At 41.7% G+C, this 22,772-nt stretch overlaps 2 protein-coding genes across 4 annotated transcripts in view; one reads left to right on the forward strand and one right to left on the reverse strand.

Annotated features, from left to right (window-relative positions):
* Positions 1–19,274, forward strand: part of cnih1 (cornichon family member 1) — a 41,838-nt gene extending 22,564 nt beyond the window's left edge. The window contains exons 3-5 of the mRNA XM_072489719.1: positions 4,715–4,827; positions 9,615–9,758; positions 18,079–19,274. Of these exons, the coding sequence (XP_072345820.1) occupies positions 4,715–4,827; positions 9,615–9,758; positions 18,079–18,106 (285 nt within the window). The 3' untranslated portion in view covers positions 18,107–19,274. The remainder of the gene's footprint in view (positions 1–4,714; positions 4,828–9,614; positions 9,759–18,078) is intronic.
* cdkn3 (cyclin dependent kinase inhibitor 3) overlaps positions 19,056–22,772 on the reverse strand; it is a 147,848-nt gene continuing 144,131 nt past the window's right edge. For all 3 annotated transcript variants that reach the window (XM_072489715.1, XM_072489718.1, XM_072489717.1), the window contains 3 exons: positions 22,210–22,241; positions 21,952–22,055; positions 19,056–20,033 (listed from right to left, as the gene is read on the reverse strand). In XM_072489715.1, coding sequence (XP_072345816.1) covers positions 19,944–20,033; positions 21,952–22,055; positions 22,210–22,241 — 226 coding nt within the window. In that variant the 3' untranslated portion in view covers positions 19,056–19,943. The remainder of the gene's footprint in view (positions 20,034–21,951; positions 22,056–22,209; positions 22,242–22,772) is intronic.

The raw sequence follows: 22,772 nt of genomic DNA on the forward strand, positions 1-22,772 counted from the left end.
TACGGGCCTCTAACCCTGATTCGAAGAGGACTCTAACCTCTTACGGGCCTCTAACCCTGATTCGAAGAGCACTCTAACCTCTTACGGGCCTCTAACCCTGTCTCGGGCCTCTAACCCTGTCTCGGGCCTCTAACCCTGATTCGAAGAGGACTCTAACCTCTTACGGGCCTCTAACCCTGTCTCGGGCCTCTAACCCTGATTCGAAGAGGACTCTAACCTCTTACAGGCCTCTAACCCTGTCTCGGGCCTCTAACCCGGACTGTAATGGGTTCGCCGGACTGACCTGATCTTGTAAGAGTCTCTCCAGAAACAGATGGTACGACTAGGTCGCGCTCGGTACAGCGGAGGGGGAAACCAAAGTGGTAACAAGGGTACTCACATTTGGGGGTTCGATCCCTCCTTCGCCTCCGGACACGGTCTGTCAGTTACACCGACTGCTCCTGGCGAGGCTCGTTGAGAACCATTCTCTGCTACCAAATGTGAATTTTTGTTTCCCTTTAGTCCGGATGAAATGATCAATCGAACACCAAGTTACTTCAACAAATGTACGTTTATTCACAGCCGGGACTTCACCACTGTACTTCAAAGAGACTACAGTAGCAAGCCGAAGTTAATACAGCAGACAGTTACTTATATATAATTAAATGACAATGTTTCCTTCCTACGGACAGCCCCCTTGGAGGAGGCCTGAGAATTACAGCATTCTGTTGCTCTCCGCTAAAATGTAGTTATCTGTAGAATTAGAAACGATTCCCAAGGCCGTGTCTTGTTACTGCAAACTGTCTAGCGCAAAAGCATAAGTGATTACAAAAAACCTTGACATTCCATTAGACTAAAAGCTCTGTTTGACATTTCATTTTCCCATCAAGCTCTATTCTAGCTTTAGACTAAAAGCTCTGTTTGACATTATATAGCTTGAGCCATATTCTCACTACCACTGGTCACAAAACTAAAACTTTATCTCCACTGGCAAAATTACAAACTTTGGATTTCTTCACATTTTGTGCAACTTTTAAATGCTGTCTAGCCAATTCACCTGCTCTATTTAATCGTTCCCTAAAATTTGACACGTAATCCAATAATGTAAGTTCCGATTTCTCACACACCAATTTTTCCTTAATCAATTTAAGCGGTCCTCTTACCTCATGACCAAAAATTAGTTCAAAAGGACTGAATTTGGTTGATTCATTAGGTGTGTCCCTAATTGCAAACTGTACGAATGGAATTCCTTTATCCCAATCCTCTGGATAATCTTGACAATAAGCCCTCAACATTGTCTTTAATGTCTGATGCCACCTTTCTAACACTCCCTGCGATTCTGGACGGTACACAGTTGATTTAAATTGTTTTATTCCTAAGCTATCCATAACTTCTTTGAATAACCTTGAGGTAAAATTTGATCTTTGATCCGATTGTATGTCTGAGGGTAGTCCATATCTAGTAAAGAATTTAAGTAACTCCTCCACAATCTTTTTAGCTGTAATATTACGTACTGGTTGAGGGCTCCGACTCATAGAGCCTCTTATAGCACGACTCGAACACCCCCTCTGGCATCACCACCACCGTACCCTTATCATCCCTAACTCTACCGATCTCCCTCGCCACCTCCTGCTTTCTCAACTGATGGGCCAACAGTCTGTATGCCCGTTCTCATACACTACTCCTCTGGCTTTCCGCAGTTGCCCCTCCGCCTTTCCTGTAGAAACTAGCCCAAACTTCACCTGTAGCCTCTGCCTCCTTCAACAGCCCAGCCTCTGGCGCCTCCGAGTATCTCCTGTCCACCCTCAAAATCTTGCCCTCTCCTCCTCCGTTTTCTCGTTATGCACCCGAATTCATATAAAGTCCCCCCCCCCCCCCCCCCCCCCCCCCACCCCGACTACAGCCTTGAGTGCCTCCCATAGCATGGCGACTGTGACCTCCCCAAGTCGTTCAGCTCCATGTAGCCCCGAATGGCAGCCCTCCCTCACCTGCTTCAACACCTCCATATCCGCCAGCAACCTCCCATCCAACCTCCACTGAGGTGCAGCCCGCAAATCCACCCAGTAAACACGTAGTCGGAAATCACAATAGCCGAATACTCCGACTCGGATACCCCTGCCAGCAACGTCTTGTCCAACACAAAAATATCAATCACGGAGTACACCTGGTGCACATGGGGAAGTGTGAAAACTCCTTCGTCCTCAGCCTCCCAAACCTGCACGGGTCCACCGTTCTTTTAACCAACTTTCTGCAAAATAATACTTGAAAGTAAAAATATTGTTTGACCTATCCAGAATACTACTGGGCTAGCAATAAATAAATCCTGTCATAGTTAATTGTCAAATTGAATTCAGTAAATTTATGAGCTAGCATCAGAAAAATAACCAGGAAAGTTTACAGGTTTAAAAACTCAAATGGTTCATCTGTCCTTGAGGAAGGTGAAATTGCCGTATATGTCTCCTTTTCTGGACTGCTGGTGACTCTAATCCTACAGTTTTTAGCGCGATCTTGGTAATATGGATGGGTGCAAGGGCAGCACGGTAGCGCTGTGGTTAGCACTCCTGCTTCACGGCACCGCGGTCCCAGGTTCGACCCCGGCTCTGGGTCACTGTCCGTGTGGAGTTTGCACAATAACAAACAAACAAACAAAGAACAAAGAAATGTACAGCACAGGAACAGGCCCTTCGGTCCTCCAAGCCCGTGCCAACCATGCTGCCCGACTAAACTACAATCTTCTACACCAATCTCCCTGTGTTTGCGTGGGTTTCGCCCCCACAACCTAAAGATGTGCAGGGTAGGTTGATTGGCAACGCTAAATTGTCCCTTAATTGGAAAAAATGAATTGGGTGCTCTAAATTTAAAAAATAAATATGGATGGATAGTAAATACCACCTTACTTACCAGTGTCCCCCATATCATAAAAACAGATGGGAAGAAACTTTGCTAATTTATGTTTTGTGTCCACTGTAAACTTTCACTGTTTGAAATATTAAAGTAAACTGTTTATCACTGCACTCTACTTTCCATATGGTGTAAGTATATTATCTGCCAATTTCCATTATTCTAGTTTGAAGTTGTCCTTCTATTGTGCCATCTAATCATAATTGCACTGTGCCGTGCTCCCCCTCAAACTACATTTCAAGGTCTGGAAGTAACCATTTAATTCTGCAAATTGTAACCTTCACTGGCCTACGCTCAATAATATTATGAAAATCAAGACTGCTCTGTTAATATGAGTGCAAGGCGATAAACATTGTTGTATGGTATGTACTGCCATGCTGAGGAGATCTTAAGAGTGCCTATTGAATGTGACCTCACAGCAAAAATCTTCCTTAAATTGACAATTTGGATACTCTAATAAAGGTGATTGAAAAGTTGAATGATTAACACAGCAATACTAAGGGTGGTAAACTGGGTGGAGGTTAAATCATACTGTTGGGTAGAGTAAAGGGAACCGTACTCCATATCTGGTCGATTGTATCTGATTTAGGAATGTTTGATATTAAAATTTGGAGACAAAAATTGCAAAAATATTCCTTTGCCAGCATTGACATCCTTCATGTTGATAAGTACAACATTCATATCCAAATATTTGAACGAGAAAGATGAATTCGAGATTTTAAAAAATGTCTTCGCTTTTCTGGTCTTTTCTCTTCCATCCTGTTTTATATTCGCTTTTTCATTTGACCTTTTTCTGTTTTTTTTTTTTATTAAACCAACCTTGAAGCATGTGTTGTTTGTTCCTAAACCTACAAGTCCTGCCAATTGAGTCTCAGATGTCTGAAGATTGACACAATTTCAGGCCAGTCAACTCGTGACACTTTTTTTCAGTATCAAATTTAAAGTGAAATCACTCAACCAAGTTATTTTGTTTACATCACAGTTGTGTATGGGTGAAACCCAGTTGTCTAGGGAATAAACTTAATTAAAAACAAGCTGCAAAATTAAAAACTACATACATCTCAAAAATTTAAGACGTCAATACAGCAGAATGTCCAATTACCATAAACTTGCATGTTGTGTGGCTGCTACATACCTTGCTTTACTCCAAACTGCTGTTCCTGTTTATGCTTACAGCTCTGTAATTTGTATGGGATTTTTAAAGAACAATTCTGCTCCATGTTCTGCTCCCACTGTTCTGACCTGTCAGCCTAGCATCAGGTGTGCAACTTGCGTCAGGATATTTAAATACTTCAGTATATATATATTTTTTAAACTTAGATTGCCCAATTTTTTTTCCAAATAAAGGGCAATTTAACATGGCCAATTCACCTACCCTGCACATCTTTTGGGTTGTAGGGGTGAGACCCACGCAGACACGGGGAGAAAGTGCAAACTCCACATGGACAGGATTGAACCCAGGTCCTCAGCGCCGCGAGGCAGTAGTGCTAACGACTGTGCCACCGTGCTGCCCATACTTCAGAAAATGTTTGAGTTAATTTTTACATTTTTAGTTGAAATAAATAGTTTGGTATATTTCCTTATGATTTGATGCAGCTTTGTTTTGGTTTGTATCAGATGTGATCCAATTTGTTTTCCCGTATTGTCAGTAGTGCTGGCGACTGGCACATTTACATAGAACTTTTAGAATGGGAAAGCAGTTTTGATGACCCTGAAACATTGGCCCGATTGGATACCTATTAATTTTTAAAAATCCAGTAGGCTATTTTTTTGCCGTAATATAAAGGTAAAATAAATCTAGTACATCACACTCATTTTAAGGTTTTCCTTTCAGCTGGTACTTCCTGAGTACCTCATCCATGCCTTCTTCTGTGTCATGTTCCTCTGTGCAACAGAATGGCTTACATTGGGTGTCAATATGCCATTGTTGGGCTATCATATCTGGAGGTAAGTACCTATTGTCTACCATTTTATACTGAATATATTTATGTTTTGCTTTAAATAGATAATTGAATTTATTGTGCCAAATATGCAGCATTCCTCTTGTAGTTTATTTGCAACTATTTTTATACTTTATATTTTAGCTCTACATTGTGTTTTTCCTGAAGCCTAGCACTCCATCTTTCCTATTTATAAGTACATTTGCCTGGTGGTACAAAACTTGAAAATATTGAAGAGAAATGTTTTGCCAGAGTTTTTTGCCTTGCTGATCAGGACGGCTGCTAGAATATCAAATTTTAAACCATCGCATCAATTTGTGCTACAGGAGAAAAGGCTGCTAATTGGTTGGCACATTGACTCTGGTTGAGGCTTTCCATGGAGAAAGCAACAGAGAAACTATAGGTTCCTGTGTAATTCAAACAAGGTGCAGATTTAAAAATATTTCTCTTGTATGTTCTGTGTATGAATGTATATCATTTCTAGCAAGTCTAAATGAGTCACATTACACGCTCAACTGATTATCCTTAATTGGGTTAATGTAGATACTAATTCACTCAGGGTTATTTAGCAAATGCTGCCCAATAAGGGAATCACATCGAACAGTAGACATTTTGCTTTGAGTTTGGCAGGTGAACAAATAGCTAAGGCTCTATTTACGGCCAATCTTATGGCAGACAGAGGTATTCAAATCCCAACCAGTGAAGGTATGCCTCCATGTATTACAAGATTGTTAAATAGAGCCCTAGCTATTTGCTCACCTTGCAAGATTAACACAGCGACACTGCATCAAAGCTAGCTTGCGGGACAGTGGCTAGCCTGATCAGGGGCGGGATTCTCCACCTCGCCGCGCCACATTTCTGCCCCGACCGGCCAGCGGGATTCTCCGTTATGCCAGCCGGTCAATGGGGTTTCCCATTATGGGGCAGCCCCACGCCGTCGGGAAACCCCCGGGCGCCGGCATAACGGAGAATCACGGCGGTGGAGAATCCTGACCCAGATCATTGGTTACTGTGTTTTCTGCAAACTCACAAATAGACCAAAGGACTCCACCTTCAGACCTGAAAAGTGCCTGGTCTATCTCAAAATTACCCTGGAAAGGTAAAGCATGTCAAAAATTTGAACATCAGGTTAAGGTAGCCTTTCCACGCTACTACTATGTAGTGACAACATGAGACGTATTTGCCACTAACAGGATATTCTCATCAGTCCAAAAAGATGCTCTACCTACCAAACAACTTGGAAATGTTTTGCATGAATTTCAGTGCTAGTGTGATGCCAAGTACATGGGCCATGCATCCCAGTGATTGGCTGATTGAAACAAATAGAATATTCCTTTGGTTGTTTCTAAGAATACGGACCATGCTCAACTAGCCGGCACTTGCAACATCCAAAATAAACATCTGATGTTGGTTACGACTCTGTGATTGGGCAGCACTTGCTGAACAACCTTGAGTGCACTTACAGCACTGACAACCAATGTAAGATAATCAGCCAAGCCCATAACATGGCTCATTTAATTTGCTGGAAGCGACGTACGTTCATATGCAGGGACCTGTTCTTTGTAAGCAAAAGGAATACGTTCAGGCCCTGCGCCTTTTTTGATTTCACAGGAGCTCCGAGAACCTATAGCTCTCTGTTGCTTTCTACATGGCAAGGTCTCGGCTAATCAGAGTTGGCTTGCTAACTGATTATCTTTTTCTCCTGTGGTATAAATTGCTGTGAACGTTTAAAATTTGGCATTCTTAAGTTTGTCCTGATGAGTGAAGATGAAAAGCTTTGGCAACATGGCTCTCTTTTCAGCAATATATAAGCACGGTGGAGCACTGAAATTCTGAAAAATTGGATAAGAGTTAGAGATGCCAGAGTGGGAAAAATTTTGCTTTATGACGATTTAATAATTCAGCTTATTCTGCTTTTAATGCCAAATTTGTTGGAATTTGAATTTAATCTTGCAATCATTCTTCCAAATCTATAATTAAAATTGTTGTAAACATACAAAACCTGGCAGAAGAGTGCATAATAAATTTAATCAGTTGAGATTGTTTCGAATTGAACAGTAACATTACTAAAATATTCATTAGGCCTCAAAGTCACAATAGATCTATTGGACTTGATTTTCAAACTGCAGTTGCGACCCCGAAGCATAGATAATTTTCATGTCCTGATCCCGCAGGACTTAAATGCCTGAATTGGGCTGGAGATGAACTGGGACCCAAATAGTGATGCTAAGCATTACCAGGAAGTCGGAAGTGCCTGCGAAGCATGAAAAGCAAGGTAGAAAGCAGCCATGGCGGGGCTTCCTGCTGCCTTGCAGATGAGAGGAGGCAGTACCTTGGAGGGCCAGCAGCCTGATCCTGCACTGAAGTGACCAAAACAGCCAACTAAAAGATTTTGTGCCCGTTTTGAAGCAAGATCCTCTAGTTTCTAAAACTTTCCATCATAAAAATATCAGTTAATTTCTGCCCACATTGAGCCCAGCAGCACCAGGCTGTTCAGACTTTGATGATTTAATAATTGAAAATCGCTGCCTTGCTCTCCCTGGACCATTAACAAACTCCTCAAGGAGCTTAACAGACTGTTAATTGGAGTTGAGCAAATTCCCCCCACCTGTTCTCACTTTGAAAATATCCAGAAAGCACTATTTTCAAAGCACACCTGCTTATGTTCTGCCCCCCCCCCCCCCATGTGCAGTAGAAAATCTGGGTCCTTATGGCACTGACTAGAAATGGAAGCTAACAATCTGAATGATAAATCAAAAATAATATTTGAAGCAATCGAATAATACACTAAATGCAATGAAGAGTTTAGCAGATTTACTGCTTAAGTTACTGCAAGCACACAGGTCCAGGTTGCAATGTCATTTGTCTACAGGAAATTATGTTTGAACATGTTAACACTTGCCTTGGTTTTGATGTATTAAAGCACACCTATATAATTTGAGGCTTTACTAAATTGAGACCTGATATACTGGTCTATATCCACTATATTGGATAATGTATGTTGTGGCCTACAAAATGTAGAAATACCAGTAGCTTTTTCAAACTCCATCTTTTCTTTGGTGGAATCATCAGAAATAAATAGCAAGAACCATAAAATTCTGCACAGGTTCTGAAAGAAATGCTCACCAAGGCAATGGATACATACTTATACACAAGTTTTCATACAGAAATGTATAGTGGCTTTTGAATTCACTCATTAATTGCCACATGTTTCATAATGTTAAAGGGGTCCTTAAAAAGAAAACATGTTCTGTAGCACAGTATTTCATTTTAAATGTCTCAAAATACTTCAGACAAATCAAATAAGTGTGGTTATTGTTATGTAGGGAAATGTTGCCGCCAATTAGTACAAAGCAAAGCCCCATAAACACCGACAAGCTGAATGAAAAATTGATTAATTTTAGTTGATGTTGGTTGGGAAATGGATGTTGACTAGGGATGCTAGGAAGTTTCTCAACTCTTCGGTCCCAGATGACCATAGGCTACTTCCCCTTGGAGGGGGGTGAGCTGACTGGTGGTGATTTAACCTGAGGATCACCACACCTCTGGCAAGGGGCAAGGTTGAGAAGGCAGGGCCTTCATGAATAACCTCTAAAGGAGGTTGTGAATGTCCGAATAGTGAACAGCTGCTGTCCAAAAGTGAAAAACTAGAGGAAAATAAAAACCTGCCAAGAAAAAGGGAACAAAATGGGGGTAGAAGTAATGGTCTGAAATTGTTTAACTTATTGCTGAGTCTAATGATCTTGCAGGAACAATTTTTTGTCATTTAATTTCCTGTGCTTCTACCCTATTGCAGAGCTTTCTTGTTTGCTCCCCCCACTTGCTTTAGGCCAATTACATTTCTAGCTTTTTGCAGTTCTGATTAAAGGTCATAGACTGAAAAATGAACTGTACTTTTCTCCCAGATGCTTCTCTACCTGCTGAGTATTTGCAATGTCTTCAGTTTTTATTTCTTGTTTACAGTGTCTGCAGTATTTTATGATCTCTTTGTTTAATTCCAGGCTATGATTAAGGACAAATATAGTAATATCCTTAAGATCAGCCTGACTGTTTCTTGAAAATGTGTACTCTAAGGCACTGTCTGTAAAAGGATACTGTTATGTGTTTGATTAATAGTGTTCTAAAAAAGTAAATTTCCATTATTGTCTGCTTTGCATCAGTTTTGCATTGCCACAGCCAAATTACATTCAAAACTTTTACGTTTTCCAACTTTATTGAATTTACCTATCGGGATGCTTTGTATTGTAAGTTATTAAATTAACTAGTGCAATGACATGTCATAAATTTGATATATAGTTCACAAAACTACTTTTCTGGGTGTTAATGTTCCTTATTTTGTACTTAGCCCATGTTTTATAAATGGCCTGGAAACAATCTGTGCTCCATTCTTAGCTTATTCCTATGTTAGTGGTTAGCACTGCTGCCTCACAGCGCCAGGGACCTGAGTTCAATTCCGGCCTCGGGTGACTGTCTATGTGGAGTTTGCACATTCTCCCCGTGTGCGTGGGTTTCTTCCGGGAGCTTCGGTCTCCTCCCACAGTCCAAAGACGGTGGATTAGGTGGATTGGCCATGCTAATATTGCCCCTTAGTGACCAATGGTTAGGTGCGATTACAGGGTAAAGAGAATAGGGATGGGGGAAGTGAGCCTAGGTAGGGTGCTCTTTCAGAGGGTCGGTGCAGACTCGATGTAATGTAGGGATTCTATGTTGATCACTACATTTATCAGAGCAATTGTGACTTTTTCATGTCAATTGAGGATATATTTTTAAAATCAAAATGAAATGTATTTGCAGGTACATGACTCGACCAATAATGAGCGTTCCAGGTCTCTATGATCCTACCACTATTATGAATGCTGATATACTAGCATACTGTCAGAAGGAAGGGTGGTGCAAACTAGCATTTTACCTGTTGTCTTTTTTTTACTATCTATATGGGTAAGTTGATAAAAAGGTGAATTATGTTTTTGAAATATTTTATCAATTTTACCACAGATTTGTGCACTGCTAAGTTTATAATGAATAATATGATGTTGAAGTATAAAACTTGGGTATTAGAATTATTGTTCTTGGGCAAAAAAATAGTTTTCTATCGCAAAATTTGGGTGAAAAAGTAAAGCTGTCACTGCAGAGTAAAGACTAGGAGATGATGGGATAAAATGAGAATTAGTGACTGGGCAATTAATGCCTGTGGAAAGAGGAAATGTGTGTGCAGGAAGTTAATGGGGTTGCTTCATTTTAAGATCCCAGAAAATGATGAGCCGCAGTACGAGACAATGCAATGAAACAACTGTAAAACTGAATCTGGAGGGGAGACGGAAGGCATATAGTGTGTTATACCAGGAAAATAAGAAAGAACAAGGTGTGCCAGTTTTGCGGGGAAAGGGGGGGGGGTAAAATTAACAATATAAATAGAAAAAATATTGCATTGAAGAGATAAGGGTTAGAAAACAGCAGGAGGGAGAAAACCACTTGTCAAATCTCTTGTATCCCATTCAGAGACATTGGAGAAGGGCCTTTTTAAAATCTTGGCATCTGGTGATACTAGCAAGGCTGCTTGTAGTCCTTTTGATAGTGTTCCCATAATAATGTTAGCTGTTTCCAGAATGCTGACCAAGGGATGCTGAAGTAACCGCAATATATGTCTAAGTCCGGGTAATGTATGACTCTGAGAACTTGAAGGTGATTGTGTACACACAATATTTATCTTGTTTTCAGCAGTAAATGTCATGGGAGGGATGTGCTGTTTAAGTAACTTTGGTGAATTGCTGTAGAGCAGTATTTTTCAAACATTTTTGCCCGGGACACAGTTTTACCAACTGGCCATCCTTCCTGACCCACGCTACTCGAACTTTCCGACTGACTTTTTTGCTTACCTTTAATGCAACAGGTGAGCCTGCTTGGTCCTCACGATCTCACTTGCTTTGTCATTCAGTGTTACATTTCTGCTAAGGGCTTCAGCTGATGATTAAGTTCTCGCTGCATCCTTTGAAAAAAATCAGGTTTGTCCGCGAATTCGCCATGCTTCGTCTCCAAATACTTTTGAAGTTTTGAGGGTTTAATCTTTAATTTGCCAGTACTTACCTGCAATGCACATGGGCATTGCATACTGATTTGCATTGGCACAATTAATAAAGCCATACCTCAAGAAATCATCTTTATACTACTTTGTTTCCGATTTCAGCTTCTTAATGGGTTGTTCAGCAGAGGCCCTGGAGCTCACACCAGCACTGCTTTGTCCTGCGTGAAGTTTCCTGAGAAGTTCTCCAGCCGATTCAGTTGTGAGATCCTGGCCTGTTTGTGTCTCTGGCCCTCTCTTCCTTATCACAAGTTGATACATATTCAGTTTTTCACACACTCTTGTTGCTTGCTTGCTAGCAGCTACAAAATGGAGGAATATCTCCTCCACGATTTCACGGTCAAAGCACAGATTGCCTGACATCAGTGTACGTGCTGGGTGCGTGACTTCTCTCTCACCACTTCTATGGCGAAGTCTCAGTTGCTTTTAATAAAACGCTGATGTCGGGAGGTGGCATTCTGCCCCGCTGAGCACTGGGCCTGTGCACTGCCGTATCTGCCTGAAGGAGCATGCGTGCGGACGGCATTCTCTTTTTTTACACAGCACATGGTGTCCCATGAGTTTTATTTGTGAAGACTGATAACTTATAATAAATCATTATAGTGACACGATTGCAGAGGTTTCAAACATTCACAGATTTTATATGCTGGTGCTTAAATTCCACTTGCCCTGCCCCAGAAGAAAACCACACACAATTTATTTTCTGCGATTGCTGCTGGTGCCCTCTTCTTGGATCTCAGTTTGAAGAACAAACAAATTGTTGCAATCCTTGTTTTTGTAGCTATCACATACTTCCCCCTTCCTGTGATGGTGTAGGCGTTGAAGTACTTGTGGAAGCCAGTGAACTGGTACTGACTGCCAGCATCGTGATCCGCCATTCTCATCCCTCACACAACCTTCACTTGGCCGCTCTCCGTGTCTGTCACAGGCCCCGAGCTTCACCGCCGGAAATACCCCCCCCCCCCCCAAACCACCTTCTCCTCCTATTGGGTCAGCGGAACAATTAGATATTGGATGTGAAATTAGGAAAGCTAATCACCCCATTGGATAATCTGGGTGTCAGATGGAGCAAGATAAAATGCTGCGGCTGCTGCCAGACGCGGGCGGCATTTTCAACCTAAAACCTGGGTGCTTATTCCGCGATCGGGAGCGCCACAACCGATTGCTTCACAACCCCGGGTTTGAAAAACCCTGCTCTAGAGCACATTGGCTGCATTATGTACGATCTGCAAAGTGGTAGATTTTTAAAATCCAGTGTTTTGTGGCTATACTCATTGAACAGAGATGATTTCCTATTGGATATATCCACAAGAAGTGTGCACCATCGATGGTTAACTAAGGAAGTTACGATGGTATATTGAAAGAACCATAGAATTTTGAAAGAAAAGGCATTCAGTGTTGTGAAGGTTAGAGGCAGGCCAGAAGATTGAGAACATTTTAGAAATCAGCAAAGGATGACTAAAAAAACAGAGGGACAAATTAGAATATGAAAGCAAACAAGCAAGAAATATAAAAACATGATATTAGCTTCTGCAAGTTTATAAAAAGGAAGAGAGCAGCTTCTGGGGAATTAATAAAGGGAACAAGGAAATAGAGACTTTCAAGGTTTGTATCTCTTCACAGTAGAAGACACAAAGCACCAAAGGAATAGTTGAAAATCAAAGATCAAAAGGCAGGAGAGAAAAATGAGGTCTGCAGTGGTTAGCACTGCTGCCTCAGCGCCAGCGACCTGGGTTCAATTCCAACTTCGGGTGACTGGAGTTTGCACGTTCTCCCCATGGGTTTTCTCCAGGTGCTCCGGTTTCCTCCCACAGTCCAAATTTGCGCAGGTTAGGTGGATTGGCCATGGTAAATTGCCCCTTAGGGTGGTGTTGCAGTAATAGGGCGGGGTTTGAGCTTGGGTAGGGTGATCTTTCGAGGGGTCAGTGCAGACTCGATGAGCCGGATAGCCTCCTGCATTGTAGGGATTCTATTCTATGTAAACAATCGCTATCACTAGAGAAAATGTTCTATGAAAGCTCAAGGGCTGACCAAGTCCCCGGGAACTAATGGTGTGTATCCTGGGTCTTTAAAAGAAGTGGCTGCAGAGCTAGTGGATACACTGGTTGTGATCTTCCAAAATTCCCTAGATTCTGGGAATGTCTCAGCAGATTGGAAAACCACACATATAACACTTCTGTTCAGGAAGGATAGAGATAGAAAGCAGGAAACTACAGGCAAGTCAGCCTAACGTTTGTCATTGGAAAATGCTGGAATCCAATGTTAAGGAAGTAGCAGCAGGGCAGCACGGTGACACAGTGGTGAGCACTGCTGCCTCACAGCGCTAGGAACTTGGGTTCAATTCCGGCCCTGGGTGACTGTCTGTGCGGAGTTTGCACTTTCTCCGTGTGTCTGCTTGGTTCCTCCCAAAGTCCAAATGTGTGCATGTTAGGTGGATTGGCCAGGCTAAATTGCCCCTTCATGTCTAAGATCAGATGAGGTTACAGGGATACAAGGTGGGGCTATGGGCCTTAGGTATAGTGCTCTTCTATGCGGACTCGGATGGCCTCCTGCACTGTAGGGATTCTATGGCATTTAGGAAGTAATTTACTCGGGTGTGGTTTTATGAAATCATGTGTGACAAATTTATTAGAGTTCTTTGAGGATATAAGAAGCAGGATGGATAACTGGGAACCAGTGGATGCGTGTTTCAATTTCCAATAGGCATTTCAAAAAGTACCACCTAAAAGGTTATTATGCAAGAGTGTGTGGGATTGGGATGATATATTAGCATGGAAGGAGGAGTGGCTAACTAACAGGAAACAGAGTTGGAATAAATGGGTCATTTTCAGTTGAGAAACTTAACTGGTGGAGTGCCACAGGGATCAGTGCTGGGTCCTCAACTATTACGATCTATATTAATAACTTGGATGAAGAGACCGAGTGTATTGTACCCACATTTTCTGACAATACAGATAGATAGGAATGTAAGTTGTAAAGAGGACACAAAGTCTACAACGGGATGTGAATAGGTTAAGTGAATGGACAAAAAATTGGCAGATGGAGTATAATGTGGAAAAATGTGAGGTTGTCCATTTTTGGTGGGAAGAATAGAAAAGCAGAATATCATTTAAATGCAGACATGCTGTTGTACAGAGCAATCTGGATGTTGTTGTGCTTGTTAAGTCTTTAAGTGCCTCACTTAATGTTATTTTTCTCTAATGTTAATAGTGTCAGTATATCCATTTAACTGTGCCACTTTCATTTTAACATCGTTTGTTCTCGTCAGTGGCCGGCCTACTGAGGAATTGCTGAGGCCTTGACAGAAATCTTTGGATCCTCGCTGTCTTCAGGGGATGTCCCGGAGGACTGGAGAATAGCCAATGTTGTTCCTCTGTTTAAGAAGGGTAGCAAGGATAATCCCGGGAACTACAGGCCGGTGAGCCTTACTTCAGTGGTAGGGAAATTACTGGAGAGAATTCTTCGAGACAGGATCTACTCCCATTTGGAAGCAAATGGACGTATTAGTGAGAGGCAGCACGGTTTTGTGAAGGGAAGGTCGTGTCTCACTAACTTGATAGAGTTTTTTGAGGAGGTCACTAAGATGATTGATGCAGGTAGGGCAGTAGATGTTGTCTATATGGACTTCAGTAAGGCCTTTGACAAGGTCCCTCATGGTAGACTAGTACAAAAGGTGAAGTCACACGGGATCAGGGGTGCACTGGCAAGGTGGATACAGAACTGGCTAGGCCATAGAAGGCAGAGGGTAGCAATGGAGGGATGCTTTTCTCATTGGAGGGCTGTGACCAGTGGTGTTCCACAGGGATCAGTGCTGGGACCTTTGCTCTTTGTAGTATATATAAATGATTTGGAGGAAAATGTAACTGGTCTGATTAGTAAGTTTGCAGACGACACAAAGGTTGGTGGAATTGCGGATAGCGATGAGGACTGTCTGAGGATACAGCAGGATTTAGATTGTCTGGAGACTTGGGCGGAGAGATGGCAGATGGAGTTTAATCCGGACAAATGTGAGGTAATGCATTTTGGAAGGGCTAATGCAGGTAGGGAATATACAGTGAATGGTAGAACCCTCAAGAGTATTGAAAGTCAAAGAGATCTAGGAGTACAGGTCCACAGGTCATTGAAAGGGGCAACACAGGTGGAGAAGGTAGTCAAGAAGGCATACGGCATGCTTGCCTTCATTGGCCGGGGCATTGAGTATAAGAATTGGCAAGTCATGTTGCAGCTGTATAGAACCTTAGTTAGGCCACACTTGGAGTATAGTGTTCAATTCTGGTCGCCACACTACCAGAAGGATGTGGAGGCTTTAGAGAGGGTGCAGAAGAGATTTACCAGAATGTTGCCTGGTATGGAGGGCATAAGCTATGAGGAGCGATTGAATAAACTCGGTTTGTTCTCACTGGAACGAAGGAGGTTGAGGGGCGACCTGATAGAGGTATACAAAATTATGAGGGGCATAGACAGAGTGGATAGTCAGAGGCTTTTCCCCAGGGTAGAGGGGTCAATTACTAGGGGGCATAGGTTTAAGGTGAGAGGGGCAAGGTTTAGAGTAGATGTACGAGGCAAGTTTTTTACGCAGAGGGTAGTGGGTGCCTGGAACTCACTACCGGAGGAGGTAGTGGAAGCAGGGACGATAGGGACATTTAAGGGGCATCTTGACAAATATATGAATAGGATGGGAATAGAAGGATACGGACCCAGGAAGTGTAGAAGATTGTAGTTTAGTCGGGCAGTATGGTCGGCACGGGCTTGGAGGGCCGAAGGGCCTGTTCCTGTGCTGTACATTTCTTTGTTCTTTGTTCTTTGTACTCTCAAATCCTTTCCCCCAGAACTTCCATTCTCGCCATCGGTGCCTCTTGTGCCTTGGATTCGCCTGCCAGCTTGTTTTTCTTCCCTTGGCTGCGCACTCCGCTTCTGGCTTTGCTGGTGCTGAACTCCCAGTGATATATTTGCCTCCATCTTGTGGCAGCAGTTGGTCAGTGCAGGAAGTTTGGAACTTCAGCTGATAACAGCGGTGACCAATGTCTGCCACCAGATGGAGTATGGTCAATTTGAAAAGTTCTCAGTTAAATGTAATTATCACCACAGCCCCAGAGACTGCCTTCCTCTTTGAGAGCTGACTGGCGGTGATTTAACCTGAGGGTCACCTTCATGGGGCCTTCATGAATAACCTCAGCCGGTTTGGGAATTGAACCTGAGCTGTTGCGATGCTCTGCACCATGAACCAGCCGTCCAGCCAACTGACTCCTCTCAGTACAGGTGCCTGTATAGTTAGTGAATTGTTTCATTGGATACTGCCCAGTATTTTGTTTATATTTAGTGATGTAAATTTTTCAGCTAGGAATGCACAATGCTGCACATATGAGGTACAGTATTTCAATTTGTATATCACTTTTCTCTGGGTGAGAAATGTGCAAAGAAACCTAACTCTGGTTTTAACATTGATTTCTCTGGGAACCTTTGCTTCACTTCACAGTTTGAAGTGAAACAACTTTTATGTTCAGGAACATAGCCACAACTTGAATTGAGGACTTAGTGCACATGAATCACAAAAAGTTACCATGCAGGTACAGCAAGTAATTAGGAAGGCAAATAGAATTTTGCCCATTATTGCAAGGTGGATGGAGTATAAAAGTAGGGATGTCTTATTACAACAGACAGGCATTGGTGATACCATACCTAGAATGTTGTGTAGTTTTGGTCTCCTTGGAGGCAATTCAGAGAAGGTTCACTGGATTGATTCCTGGGATGAAGGGGCTATCTTATGAGGAAAGGTCTTTAATTAATTTGTGGGATGTGGGCATCGCAGGCTAGGCCAGCATTTAATGCCCATCCCCACTTGCCCTTGAGAAGGTGCTGGTGAATCACCTTCTTGAACTGCGGCAGTCCATGTGGTGTGGATACACCACAGTGTTGGCAGGGAGGGAATTGCAGGATTTTGACCCAGCAACAGTGAAGGAACAGTGATATAGTTCTGTCAGGATGGAAGGGAACATCCAGGTGGTGGTGTTCCCATGTGTTTGCTGTGCTGGTCCTTCTAGATGGTAGCGGTCGTGGATTTAGAAGGTGCTAAGGAGCTCTGATGAGTTCCTGCAGTGCATCTTATAGATGGTGCACACTGTTTGCCACTGTGCATCATTGGTGGAGGAAATGAATGTTTTTGGAAAGGTTGAGCTGAAACTCATTGGGAGTTTAGAAGAATGAGAGGTGACTACATGCAACATAAAGATTCTGTGATGGCTTGAAAGGGTAGATGCTGAAAGAAAGTTTTCCCTTGTAAAATTTAGCACTGGGGAACAGTTTTAAAATAAGGAGTTGCCAATTTATGACAGAAATGAGGAGTTTTTTCTCAATTGTTAATCTTTGGAATTCATTGAATATATTTAAGAATGAATTCGATTTTTGATCTTCAAGGGAGCCAATGGTTATGGGAGGTGGGGGCGGCGCAGTAGGAAAATGGGGTTAATACCACAATCAAGATTGACCTTGATCTTATTGAATGGCAGAGCAGGGTCCAAATGGCCTACTCTTATCCAGAGGAGCAGTAAGTATTCCATCACATCCACGACTTGAACATTTTAGGTAATGAAGAGACTTTAAAGGATAATCTTCCTGAAGATTGGAGTTGGTGAAGGTGCGCAGCCGCAGGATATGACACAGTTGATGGAAAAAGATGTACAATCAAGTACAGCACACAACAACGTTGCTTGTTTAGAAGTGCATAATTCAAGACTCAAAGGCTTTGGAAATGTGATAAATTACTCTAGTACATACAAGAGTAGAGTTGCAGAGATACAGACTTGAATATCACCATTTGAACCTGCTGAAGATAAGAAAACTATACATATAATATGGTTTTGGGTAGAACTCTGGTTTATAGGTCAGCTTCCATAACGTTAAACAATATTTATAAGGACAATAGATCTGTGGAGGTTCACCTTATGATGAATAGAGGCAGATATCTAAGAGGAGGGATGTATAGACTGGGAATAAATGACTGAAGAGGCAGCTTGAGGACAATAGGAGGGATACCATTAGTAGTGGAGACCAGGGAACAGCGGTTATTAAGTTACCCACAGCAGTTGATTTGGTTACTGTTAATTCAAAATCAAATCTTTGTTTTATTTCATTTTGACAGGTTTAGCATAATAGCTCTTTTTTAACTATTCTGTTTTGCAGAATGATCTATGTGCTGGTGAGTTCTTAAAACAACAGTTGTGATAGCCAGCGAACTCCTTTACTCCATGCTAAAGACAGATGGATGATGGTAGTCTTTTAACAACTTGGACTCATCTACAGAACTTGTGGTTCACCAGATATGACTCGCTTGTATACATACAGATTTAATGCTTTCCCTCACTTCATGGACATTTTGCCACCAGAGTTTATAGTTTTCCGCCTGTAGAAGAAATTATTTCTGCAACTTGCCTTGACCCGAAACTGAGAACAATTACGTTTGTACTTTGTATGAAAATTGCTGATTATGTTTTAAACATAACCTGGAAATTGCACTCCTATTTGATGCTCTTCACCAATAACTTGCAGGTATATTATGTCAAAGAAATTATGTAACTAGGCTCAAATGTGTTGTGTCCAGTTTAAAAGGTAGACTAGAAGATGAATTCAGACACTCTTTGGACCCCAAGCATCAGGACACCAGTTTACGTTTTTCGTATATCGAATAGTTTTGCCCACATTGTGAAGAGAATTTATTTTAAGCTTGTTGTACTCACGGATATAACCTAACCTGTGATGGTCATTCTTTACAGAATATGCAAATTAAGGTTCTTTTACACAAATGGATCTCTTTCCCACAAAGTGACATTTTAAAAGTAAAACTTGTTGCTATAGTTTGGGAACAATTGTTTGTGAAGACTATTTTAGCTCTGGTAAAGGTGCCAAAGGATTCCATGTTCATTTGACCTACACATTTATATGGCTCTCCTATACTTTTACTACATAATAAATTCGGTTATTTTGACCCTCATAGCATTTATTCTGATTATGTTCAAATAACGTAAACTCCCTTTTCGGAATACTTAATTTGGTTTGTAATAATACCGTTCACTAGATGTGGTGTGTTACAGCTGTATGTTTATTTTTCTGTACAAATTCCTGCAAATAAAAAGCTTGAATATAAATTAACAAATGTTAAAAATTGTGTGCTGCAGAATGCAAAATTTCATGTTTAGGTGAACCAAGGGCATTAGTACTGACACATAAATGGCAAGAAACTTGGCGTTGTATTTAGTACTGTACCACAAGTATCCCTTTCAGCAAATAGAGACTGACACTTAAAGTTTAAGAATGGACTACATAACATTTTAATGCAAAAGATACAACTGTAAATGGATTAAAGACTTTTTGCCAACCAATTTATGTATGTATAGTACTGTATATTTGGTAAGGATAGTTTTGATATTAATGGGCTCCACTTTTAAGTCAGCACTTGTCGAAATAGGTCATAAAAAAAAAAAGCATAATAACATATTTGGATATAATCTAATAATCTTTTGTGGGGGGGGGGGGGAGGAGAAAGAAAGGAGTCACGAACACATGCTGACATGCTGCATCAAGTGACTTTTATTCCACTGGCTAAGTTTAGCCTGTGTTACTAATGTTGCCTATTTGTAGACATAACAGATTGCTCTCAATATTCTGTTTTAATCAGCCATCACCTAAAACACCATGATTTTATTATTTATTCCTGTGTATGGGATCTTGCTGTGTAAATCAGCTGCTGTGCTTCCTACAATAAAACACTATTTTGGGAATTTCCGCAAGGTGCCATATAATACAAGCTCTTTGGTGTGGTGAACAAAAGACTAAGTTTAAATGGTAAAATACAATAAAATTCTGCAGACGCTGGAAAACCAATAAATCAAAAAATGCTGCAATCACCCAGCATGTCCAACACGTCCATGGAGAGAAACAGTTAACGTTTCATTTTGATGATTTCTCCTGAGGTTGGACAATTGTAACATTTATATATACAATCAATCTTCAAAATTACAATATACAGCCTAAATTTCTGTTTCTTTTTTTTATCTTGACACTGATCGGGCTGCAGCATCTTCTTTTGTTGCCAGGTATGTTGCCACGTTATCCCGGAAATCGTACAAGTAGTTGTATTGCTGTCAGACAAACAAAATAATTACAAGACAGTTTGTTCATGTTCTAATTATCCTTCTCACATTTCCTGAATACATAAACTTGATCGCCTGTTCTTGGTCACGTGTTGTAGCCCCCCTTCATTACATTGACATACAAATCGTGGATGGATGCTGCTTCTGACACTTGGGTATCTTCAAACAGTTGCTGAGCTTTTGTGTTTCTCAAAATCCTCTGCATTGCACTTCTAAGTCATCAAGAGTCCCAATTACTAGGCTCTGGAGGATAGTTTCCTGGACATCTCCAGTTACCACAGTTGGGATAAGTTACATCGGTTGTATTCGGTGCAACAGTTCTCAAACAGTTGCTTCAATGTCAGGCATTCAAGAATAGGGATGGAATTCCCTGTAGGCATGCTAGGTGCCATCTGTCCGGTCTATAGGAAGTGGGTGGCTTCTCATGCTGTACTGAAAGGTCATGGGATGGATCAGAAACAAAATAGTGGGCCAACTCCACAGGTCTGACAGCACCAGGTGGAGCTATTTTAAGTCTGGATGACTAGGTCATGGATGGAGTTGGCTCTTTGTAGGAAGGTGTTCCTGGTCATACCTGCCACACTGCATTGGCATAGGATTGTGTTGTGACTCCTTTGAGTAATTAATATGTCATGATATTTTGCTGACACTTGAACGGAAAGTGAATAATGCTTATTCTTGTGTGGCTAGGTCATCCTTTTCACCATCTTGCTTTTCCTGTGCAGTGATCGATCTGTATTAAGGGAGCGTGGAAGGCTAGAATAGGTAACCATCACCTCTTTGGGATTGAAATGGATGGGTGGTTGTAGGTTACTGATGCTTCATGGGAATGCCACGATAACAATACAGGTACTTGCCAGTTACCAGTCTGCAAGATGCCACCAACCTTACTAACTCAATTAAGAGGTAAATGCCTCCCCAAAGACCTCTAAGGGGGTGAAGGAAGCCTCCCACTCTTTGTCCTTGAAGAGGGTGTAGATCCCAGTGGGAAAGGTGGAGTAATAGATATGGGATTTGGATTTGTGCAAGGTTGTTATGTAGCCGAGATAGGGATTGAGAAATCCCATTAAGCAAAGAGCACTTGCTTTAAGATGACAGCATGCTGGTGCTCGGGGAAGGGAGTAAAGAGAAACTCGTGCAGTATACTGCCATGCCTGCCCTGCTGAATGTGTACAAAGTCTTGCAGCAGTGCTGTGAGGGAACTGACGGTCATTTACCCCAGGGAGTAGGCAGAATAATTCTGTCCTGACTTCAATGTCTCAGGAAATTTTGGAGACTTAAACGAGTGCTGTATGATCTTCTCTGACTTGGTGCTATACTCTGCTGCTCTCTGGGCGTAATGCACACTTGATCATTCATAGCGCAACAAGAAATACTGGCACGATGTACAATGAAGTAATTTCAGAGAAATTGAAGATCTGACGTGGGCATTTTGCCCTGCCTATAGACCCCCTGGCAAGTTCTGGAAAGGCAATAGAAGAGTTCAAGGGGGAAGAATGGGGAAGACCAGAACAGACAGTAAGAATTGTGGGCTGGTGGCATCCCTCAGGAATAGGGTGGCTTCTTGTGGCGATGTGATGAGCACATTTAAAATAACTGCTTCTTTAAGCAGCAGCAACCTACCACAACCCATGAGGAGCAGGCTCAATGTTGGTACTGGGCCCTTTTTTCACAAATGCAAGGTCTCTATGACAACAGCCTGGGACGCCTGGAAATGATCCAAGGCTAATTTGGTGTCATATGAATCTTAACCATTGTTAGGGTGGAGGGAATGTTGGCTATTTTCTGCCTGGAATAAGGCAGGGAGGACCAGTTTTCACTCGCATCACTCTTGGAAAGGAGGGGTGTAAACTGGTTAGAAATAAAATAAAGCATGAATAGTTTCTGAGACATAGTTCAACTGTACCTTCACTGTTTGTATTGCTGCCGCTCCTCTTAGTTCACGAAGGTGGCTAATTGCATCTTCCGGTAGGATTGTATCAGACAGCTGAAGTAGAAGACATGCTGCAACTAGGAGACACAATTCAGGAAGGAAACACTTTCAAATTGTGTTACTAATCTGATTAAATGACACTTCAGAGTTGAAGGAGCACTCTTTGATTTTCCTTTGGATAAAGGGGCTTACAAAAATGGAAAAACTGAGGAAATAAAATTCTGGACTTACTTAGACATGAACGCCCAAGGCCTCCGTAACATCTGCAAAGATAATTACAGAGAGTGCTTCAGGAAAATGGTTCAGATTTGAAAGTTATTTGCTACTGTATCAATATCAAAGATTCCTGGCATAAAACGTGCTAATCAGTTTATCGGGATTAAGCAACAATCAAGAATAAATGGTTGGGGACATGCAGAACATGGATAATTCTAGCTCTAATATTGTGAATTCAGTTATTAAGACCACCGATTCATGGCTAGCCTTCCCATTAATATGGCCTGACTTTGAGGTGGGATTCTGCCTATTGTGGGTGGAAAATAGGATGGTTAAATTCTGACTGTTGCAGGAAGTTCTTGTCCTAAAAAGTTAGAACATATTTTATTGAGATGGTGATTGATATGTCACATTTTACATCATGGCCATGCAAAAGAAAGACATCCGCTTTTGCTGGGCAGTGAGATAAAGGTGGAAATAGGTTCAACTGACCCGGCTGCAAGTTATGGAAGGATACACGAAGGTTTATTTTACAGCACCTGAAGCATTAACTCTCCACAGATGCTGCCTGACCTGCT

The sequence above is a fragment of the Scyliorhinus torazame genome, chromosome 2 (assembly GCF_047496885.1).
Source record: "Scyliorhinus torazame isolate Kashiwa2021f chromosome 2, sScyTor2.1, whole genome shotgun sequence".
Classification (NCBI taxonomy): domain Eukaryota; kingdom Metazoa; phylum Chordata; class Chondrichthyes; order Carcharhiniformes; family Scyliorhinidae; genus Scyliorhinus; species Scyliorhinus torazame.